Raw genomic sequence first — 9,136 nt, forward strand, 5'->3', positions numbered from 1 at the left:
TTTTTACTAATCCTGTCTGTTTTGTAACCTGCGTTACCCACATTTCTACCGACATTATGGTTATTTAACCTCTTGGTAACTTTTATTTTAAACCCCGTGTGGTTACGTGTCCGCCTGACTTGGCGTTTTTATATAAACACGGCGGTGACAGCTCCTAGCTAATTAGCTTGCCATGCTAGTTCGTCGTGAAAATCAACAACATTCCTGTCCGGATTTATTAGCCAGTTAGCTAAAACTTAAACTAAGGACAGTACATCTAAAAGAACAAAGAGTAGGCCGGAGAGAAAAGGACAGGATGTCTATTCAGTACGAGGACTCCACGTTAGCGGGCAGTTATGATGTTGTGGGGTCGTTTCCCAAAAGTTTTGGGTACGGGGTGGAGGAGCAGGATCTGGAGGAGAACTGCTCTTCATCAGCTGACAAACCCAGGATCCTGCTGATGGGACTGAGGCGCAGCGGGAAGTCATCAATTCAGAAGGTAGGGCACATATGCATTTAAAATATACACGTTCTACACATTTCATTAATGTTAGTGCCCCCAGAAGTAGTTGTTGTGCAACAGTAAGTCAATCTGCTTACTGCTAGACTGATACTTCCACTACAACTATTTGAGAGTTATATGAGCTAAATACTACAAATTAGGCTTTCAAATACAAAACATAGGATGACTTATGATGCATTGTGGTAGGTTAAACAAGCTTCCAGTTTATTAGAGCCCCCTGGCTAGAAATAATACACATATCCTACAATAAATCCCCAAAAAAGCAAAAAAGTCAGAAACTCAGGGAAAAGCTATTTGATAGAACCAGGATGGACAGACATGGAATAGGTGTTTATTTACAGATAAACAGAAGTAGCATGTATTTCCAAATCAATCACATTAACTTAATATCAAGGGCAATAAATGAAAGCAGAAAAACATAGGCGTAAAAGAATGAAGGCTGTGGATCAATCAAGAGATTGACCTTAATCCTCTTCTCCTCTGACCAGGTTGTTTTCCACAAGATGTCCCCCAATGAGACGCTGTTCCTGGAGAGCACCAACAAAATCTACAAGGACGACATCTCCGGCAGCTCCTTTGTCAACTTCCAGATCTGGGACTTTCCTGGCCAGGTGGACTTCTTGGACCCCACGTTTGACAGTGAGATGATCTTCAAGGGAACGGGCGCTTTGATATTTGTCATTGATGCTCAGGTGGGATACAAGAGAAGAACTTTGTAGGTTTCTAAAGGCTTCCTGTGTGACATGAAGTAACACGTCTCTTTTTATTTCTCGTCAGGATGACTACGTCGAGGCTCTCGAGCGGTTGCATCTCACCGTATCCAGAGCCTACAAAGTGAATCCAGACATCAACTTTGAGGTGTTCATCCATAAAGTTGACGGTCTGTCAGACGACCACAAAATAGAAACACAAAGGGACATTCATCAGAGGGCCAACGATGAGCTGACAGACGCTAACCTGGAGAAACTGCACCTCAGGTGAGCAAGATTAGCTGCAAGATTTAGCTCTAGAAATAGTGTTAAGTTCCTAGATTTAGCTAGAAATGATTAGTTCTAGTTGATTCTTTACAATATTTGGCACTATCTGCATTTAAGTGCTTAAAGTTTCAATTATCAATGTTTTTTACTTACAATCCTGCTTAGAAAATGTGTCTAATGTGAAAGATGTCGCTCATCTTGACAAACCCACAGATAATTCTCCAGTGACTTCTCAGTTATGCATGTGTTAATAGTCTACTTTTGCAAACTGTTCATTTTAAAAACGTTATAAGCTTAAGTTTGTTTGGCTTCTTATAAGCCTGTCCCTTTTCACTCAATTGGTTATTTGGTTAGTGCAGATAGGACTGTACCGAAAGATTCCAAGCTTCATTCATAATGATGACATCCAAACATTTCCACAAACTCCAGAGCTTTGTGTTGTCCAAAAGTCCAAATGTATTGGAAAAAAGATAGATAAGATCTTTTTTTAAATTCACAACATGTAAAATATCCTGTTACAATTCATAGTGGGTGGCCTTAAGTCTTGAAACAAAATAACATATTTACTGCAGTTGAAACTGTGCTTCCTGCTTGCCACACTAAGGGATGCAACTGTAGCAGAAATGTATTAGCACCATAAATTGCCTTTTACAACTAAAAAATCAATTGCAAAAATCAATTTCCCCCTATTTCTTTAAGCTTCATTTGAAAAACCTTAATAGAAGCTTGAATTCAGTCCAAAACGCATAGATCTAACAAATGAAGCTTGGACTGCAGCGGTGTCTTTTACCTTTTTGTGGGACACCTGTTGGTAATGTCAGACATTTGTAAAGTGTTATGTTTCTATTCTATTCTGTCTGTGGAGCCGTTGAACTGATTTGTTCTTATGTCCTCACAGTGAGCAGAAATCTTTAGTGTTATAGAAGGTTTCTCATTTCTCTAATTCCCCTCCTCGACTCCTATCCTCGACTCCTATCCTCGTGTCTTAGTCCCGCCCACAGGAGATGCGAGCATAGGAGTCGAGGAGGGGAACCGAGGAGAGAGGAGTGGAAGCAGCAGGCGTTTAGAGAAATGAGAAATCCTCTCCTCTGAGCGGTCATTTTAAAGAGACGTCCATTAATGATGACAGGAGGCACAGCAGCCCTCTGTCTGATGGACAGAACTGTGTTCATGACCACTTATATATTTACTTTTAATTCATTCACAGTGCGGTATAACGAGACAATAACAGGCTACAGATGCGGACATATACACACTAGGGATGGGAATTTGAAAGCAAATGTATATTCGAATATTCGGCCCCCAAAAAAACGGTTAACCGAAATGTACATATCCTATACAAAAAAAAAAAATGTGGGAAAAAAAATTACAAATTTTATTTTATTTTTTTAATTACATTTTGAAAAATAAATAAATACATGTTCAAATAAGTATACAAACCAATTCGAATTTGTCAAATGTATTGAACTGGTGATCACAGTTTGAACAGTTGACAGCTATAGGCCTACAGCTTTCATGCTTAAAACATAACTTGGTTTTCTGATGGATTTGGACATAAACGCGAGTGAAGTATAACCGGACGCGAGAGAGAGAGATCAGCACCTGCAGCTCTGCCCGCTGTGAGGGACCGGTGAGCGGAGCAAAACACACCTTTAGACCTAACACATTTAGCTATGGCACTGTCGTATACATTGAATTATTCCATTTGATAATATGTAATCAACTTAGGCATCCCTCCCAAAAAAAAAAAAAAAAAAAAATGACAATAAAACATATTCATAACTCATATTCTCATATTCGATTAACTGAATAATTTAGAGTATTCGATTAATCCTTCCCATCCCTAATACACACACATATATATTTATATATATATTTATATAAATATATACAATTTCAGAATCAAACAAGTATGAGAGCACTCACAGCATAATAACGTAACACATTCAGACACTGGATATATCCCCCCCCCCTCTTTGGTCGCTACAATGAGGAATTGAAATTACGGGCCAAAAGTTTTATTTACAAGTATTAAAAGTAAGCATAGGACACCAAACCACACACACACACACACACACACACACACACACACACACACACACACACACACACACACACACACACACACACACACACACACACACACACACACACACACACACACACACACACACACACACACACACACACACACACAGTACAACACGCACCTACACACTGTACAACACGCACCTACACACTGTACCACACACACACCTACAGCTCCTAAAGCATATAATATCAGGATACGGCCGTTGTGTATTTTATTATGTGAAGCACTAAATGGTTTTAGAAAAATATCGACTCTTTGTTTGTAGATATCTTCTAAACTAAAGCATACAAATAAAGAGAGTAATGTAGGCCTGTTATACTGAGTGATATATTATACACTGCTCTGCTTTCTGCACGGACCTCACAGCTGTTCTCACTGTAAACATTGCGTCGCGATGAAAGCAGTTACTAAAATAATATCCAGGGGATGCATGCAGAGCTGTCCGGCCGTGCGTCACGACTCTTTGAAACATCACTGTTGCCGGAAATACATCCGCGGAGGAGCCGTGGAGGACCCATCAGTGTACCCTCGATTATAGCTCCTCCAGAGAGCCTCCTCGATGCTCGATGCTCGGTCCTCGAAGTGCATTTAGAGAAATTAGATGTCCTTCAACATTTCCGGGTCACCGGAGGACCGAGGAGTCGAGGAGGGGAAATTAGAGAAATGAGAAACCTTCATAGTTTTAGAGACTTGTTTGGCTAACCTCTCTCTTGTTTCCCTCCTCAGCCTCTACCTAACCAGCATCTACGACCACTCCATATTCGAGGCCTTCAGTAAAGTCGTCCAGAAGCTGCTTCCTCAGTTACCAACACTGGAGAACCTTTTGAACATTTTCATCTCAGTATGTTCACTTTTAATGCACTGAATTACAGAAAAAAAACGTTTAAGTCTGTATTTGTACCGTCTTTATTTACATCCTTCCTGTTTACAGCATTCTGGGATCGAGAAAGCCTTCCTGTTTGATGTTGTTAGTAAGATTTACATCGCCACAGACAGCTCCCCGGTGGACATGCAGTCCTACGAACTCTGCTGCGATATGATCGATGTGGTCATTGATGTCTCCTGCATTTACGGGTGAGGAGATTTATATTTGTTTTAAGTGTTGGCACAGATAGTTTCCTGTGGTTTGAAAGTCTAAAGGTGCCTTCCTTCCCCTGTTGGCAGGCTGATGCAGGATGGCAGCGGCTGCGCCTACGACAAGGAGTCCTCGGCTATCATCAGGCTGAACAACACCACCGTGCTTTATTTGAAAGAGGTCACAAAGTTCCTCGCTCTCGTCTGCATCCTCAGGGAGGAGAGCTTCGAGAGGAAAGGTCAGTTACATTGGCACTAGTCGACAGCGGTTTGATTATACAGGAAAGAGGGAATGAGGTGTGCAGCTGCCAACTCAAAGGTGTCTAAAGCTAAAACAAGGTTTTATCCGGCTGTTTTATCATCAATTCTAAGCGGATTAAAAAACTTTCTGCACACATTAAGGCACCGTTTTTCATACCATAAATAGTCAACTTCTTTAAATTGGCCAGGTGTTTTGAATATTTAGCTTTAAAAAAGGAAGACTGAATGTGGGCAGTAAGATTAAGATCAAAAATGTATGTTGCGTTTATTTTTTATTGTGGTGTTTCATCTGAAATGTTATTCTGTTTATTTTTCACTGGTGGAGTGTAAGTCGATTTACTCAAGTACGTACTAAAGTAGACATTTGAGGTACTCGTACTTGTACTTATACTTTAGAATATTATACTTATTACTACACTACAATTATTTACAGCTAAAGATGCTAAAGTATACAAATGTTGTATACGTATGGAAAATATAATGCATTTTTTTAGGTTAAACTACAGTTTAAATAGCTCACATTTGCACCAATTACAACAGCAAGGCACATATTGATGTCAATATTACAATCTCAAACAATTTTCCTATTGTTTTCCTTTTCTAAGTGTGGAAGACAAAGCTAATATGTATTTTTCCCATTTACTCTGAGAGATTTGAACACTGTTTTTGGATGCTATGGTTGTAACATTTCTTATTAAATTAAATTCAGCTTTAAATGACTTGTGTGTTCTCTTGGCAGGTCTGATAGAGTACAACTTTCACTGTTTCCGAAAAGCCATCCACGAAGTGTTTGAAGTGGGAAACTTGCCTCAAGACGCCCTGACGGGACTAAAGTACGCCGGCGCGCACAACGGAAGTGCTGTTTAATACACAAAATGATGCACAAAAAACATGTGAAAGCAAACATTACTCCTTACAAGCACATGTTGCCTTATTGTGTGCAACAGAGTGTGAGTGTCAGCTGAATAATGAAAATAGACTAAATATGATCAAAGAAATATATGCTTTTAGAAATACACATCTGTCCAGTACTACAGGGGTGTTTTATGCCAAAAAAACACCCACTGTTTCCTAGTTTCTGCACATGTATCGGTATCGAGATGTCAGCTATGTTTACCTAATGGCCAGTTTCTTCTGTGTACTCATAAAAATACTCCTTAAGCGCTCATTGTGTGAGCGAAAAACTCCTTTGACAAGCTCTCAAATGCATTTCCTCCAACAAAACTTTACAGTCCAAACTTCTCTCATGTTCCTGCTTTATTTTGCTTTGAATTATAGAGTGCTGTGAAGGGATTTAATCCCTTGTATGAACAAAAGTCAGCAGAGTGTTTGTGCTGCTGTGTTTTCTGTTGATAATGACTCATGTGCTCTGCTCAGGATCCCCGCACTGTGCCAGTTTCACCATTAGAGCCTCGCTTCGATTCAACAGCGTGTTGGTCCTAATGGAGTCTGGAAATAACGGACGATGCCTTTCTCTCGTACAAACCCGCCCCCCCCCCCCCCCCCCCCCCCCCCTGCTGTCAACTTGTTTTTTTAGAGCTTGTGATGAAGCTTCTGAGCACATTTACTCCACAGTTTCCTTTTCGATGCAAGCGTTGAATAATATTGTCAGAGATTTGTTTTTTTATTATTGTACATAATTCTTTAATAAAATATGTTAAATATTTTGATGAGTCAAACTTACCTGTGTCTTTGGGATTACACTTTTTAAAAGCATAATAGGTATCTTAAAATTCTAAGATAGTAATTATAATATTTAATCATTTTGAGAAACACTATAACAATCTATTACATACTTAGACAAAAATATGACTACTACTTTTTATTATTGTTTAATGTCTTTCTACATTTATTTTGTGTATATTGAACACAAAGAAAGCATTCATCACATGGTGTTTTTTTATTACTACAATGCGAACTTGACTTAATAGTATTAATAATAATAATAATTATCATAAAGAATGTTGTGTAGAACCATTTAAAACGTTAGTGTTTTACAACAGGAACATTCTAAATAATCCAATTAAATGACAGTGTGAAAGCTTTATGAAAGGAACATAAAGATATTGAAAAAGCTACAACAATAACATTGAAAATTAGACATACACATGCAGCAAGGAAGTAAAGCACATAGTCAAGTCATGACATAATCAAGCCATTTTATGAATAACCTCAATCATTTTGAAGATTTCGCAAAGATTGGGACTGTTGTAAGTAGCAGATTTAAACAACAGGTGGCAGCATAATCAAATGTTAATATTTTACATTTTAGAAAGATGTACCAGATTTCACTCTACTGCTCGGGCAATAGTTCAAATAGATCAATATGTACCACGAATCCTCTACCATGAACTCTAACAGCCCATCATCAGCATCTGCAAATAAGCTTATAAATGCCACACACACACACGTGTGTTCAAAGCCTCCATCATGTACACATGCAGTGAGTCCTGAGTTAATGGGTAGTGGCAGTTTGGAGCCACAGCTGAAGCCTCTAATCGTCCCCAGACCTCCTGCTCACCACTGTGGAAAATAAAGGTCAATGAGAGGGAAAATGATATCTTGATTTTTCTTTTTTCCAGGACCCTGCAGTTTGCTCGTGACCGCAGAAGATTTCATGAAGCCGAGAAGGTTAGACTTGAGAGTGAAAAACAATACAGAAATTGTGGAGGGGTTAAAGTAACTGTTCACTATCCTCCAACTGTGCAGAGAAATGAAGCCAAACGGCAAAAAGGTTTTTATAACTTCACAGCCAGAATGTCTTAATGGCTTTCATAAGCCATTAAGACATTCTGTATAATTAATACACATCATATTAAAGGTTAGTTGTAGGCAGACACATTTTATAGAGTATATCTATAAAGTTAATATACATTTATTTTTATGATCATCACTCTCATAACATCTCTCTCAAGAAAGCCAGAAAAGTTCTGAGACATCCAGTGAGGGGAGTTTGAGTTAGGTTTTTTTTGTCAAAATTCTATTTTCAACTGAAACATTTTTGTCTAAAATGAATAAAAAGTAAATAAATATTTGTTATCATGTATAAACAGTAGATCAAATACTTTAAAACATGTAAAAAAGCTTTATAATTATAATTGTATCAACACGTTAATGTGCATTGATAGTATAATTGCCATGACATGTATAGCCTACACTTAATAAGTAACTTATAACACAGTATAAATTAAGATGTAATCATGAGTGCAGCATCTGTGTTATATTTGTACGTATATAATACATATAAGGTTAAGCTATTTGATAAAAAAATACACAAATAAACACAAAAGAATGTTCTCATATGAACTATGTTAAACTTAAAGGGGACCTATCATGCAAAATGCACTTTTGTACGTCTTTTATACATGAATATGTGTCCCCGGTGTTCCAGGGAACTCACCAAGTGTCAGAAAACACAACCCTCTCTATTTTCCTCCATACCCAAATCTCTAAAAAAGGGGCTGCAACGGATCTGATAAAAACTGATCCAGATTTGAACACTGTCCTGACGTCAGGACAGTGGCGCTACGGCTATTGGGCCAACTCCACCGGAGAATGGCCATTGCCGTTCGAAAGCGCTGGAGACGCTGTAGTACATATGCCAGGCCTCTAGATGGTGCTGTTGCTCACAGAATCAACCCTTGCAAAAACAGAGCTAACATTTTTCAAATTGAGCGAAATGAGGCATGGCTAAAATGCATGATCTGTTTGGTATTTTGAAGGAAAAAAAAGTATAAATATGCCTTATATAGGTATGGTCCTACACTATATTATTCAAATATAGCATGATAGGTCCACTTTAAATTAAACCATTTGTTAAGTGTATGCTACTGCTAACTGCAGACATGCAAGGGGGTAAAGTTAAGTGTAAGAAAAGTGAAGGAAACTATTTAAAAAATGTTTCGCAAGCAATATTTTATATATTGATAATGGACTTAGTCCTCAGATGACTTTTACTGAATTCATGTGAGATCAAACTGATGTAGAGCACAATAAATAGCTCATAGGTTACTATAAGGTTTTTTCCATTTAGAGATAATAACGTGGTTTACGTCAGCAGCTGGGAGCCACATTTTTACTCTGTATTTAAAATATTCAATGACATCCAAAGAAAACACAATAAGTGTACCTTCTCTGTGGTTGAACTCCCCACAAGGTGAGAGAGAGGGAGGGAGGGGGGGAGGGCGGAGTTTAGGGAATGGTTTCCTTTTTACGCAGCAGATGCTTCAG

At 38.4% G+C, this 9,136-nt stretch overlaps 1 protein-coding gene across 1 annotated transcript; it reads left to right on the forward strand.

Annotated features, from left to right (window-relative positions):
- The first annotated feature begins 8 nt into the window (after window positions 1-8).
- On the forward strand, window positions 9-6,589 carry rragcb (Ras-related GTP binding Cb). The gene is made up of 7 exons (XM_034125384.1): window positions 9-478; window positions 991-1,194; window positions 1,280-1,479; window positions 4,298-4,412; window positions 4,503-4,645; window positions 4,736-4,884; window positions 5,646-6,589. Exons 1-7 carry the CDS (start codon window positions 296-298, stop codon window positions 5,771-5,773), a joined length of 1,122 nt encoding a protein of 373 aa, XP_033981275.1. The 5' UTR covers window positions 9-295; the 3' UTR covers window positions 5,774-6,589.
- The last annotated feature ends 2,547 nt before the right edge of the window (window positions 6,590-9,136 follow it).

This window comes from Trematomus bernacchii, unplaced genomic scaffold (assembly GCF_902827165.1).
Source record: "Trematomus bernacchii unplaced genomic scaffold, fTreBer1.1, whole genome shotgun sequence".
NCBI lineage: Eukaryota > Metazoa > Chordata > Actinopteri > Perciformes > Nototheniidae > Trematomus > Trematomus bernacchii.

What these genes read in the sequence shown, in the direction of transcription:
- rragcb (XM_034125384.1), top strand. Translation starts at nt 296, where the DNA reads ATGTCTATTCAGTACGAGGACTCCACGTTAGCGGGCAGTTATGATGTT. An exon ending in CTGGAGAAACTGCACCTCAG is followed by an intron (nt 1,480 to 4,297) that starts GTGAGCAAGATT and finishes TTCCCTCCTCAG; the next exon opens with CCTCTACCTAACCAGCATCT. An exon ending in GGAGAGCTTCGAGAGGAAAG is followed by an intron (nt 4,885 to 5,645) that starts GTCAGTTACATT and finishes TTCTCTTGGCAG; the next exon opens with GTCTGATAGAGTACAACTTT.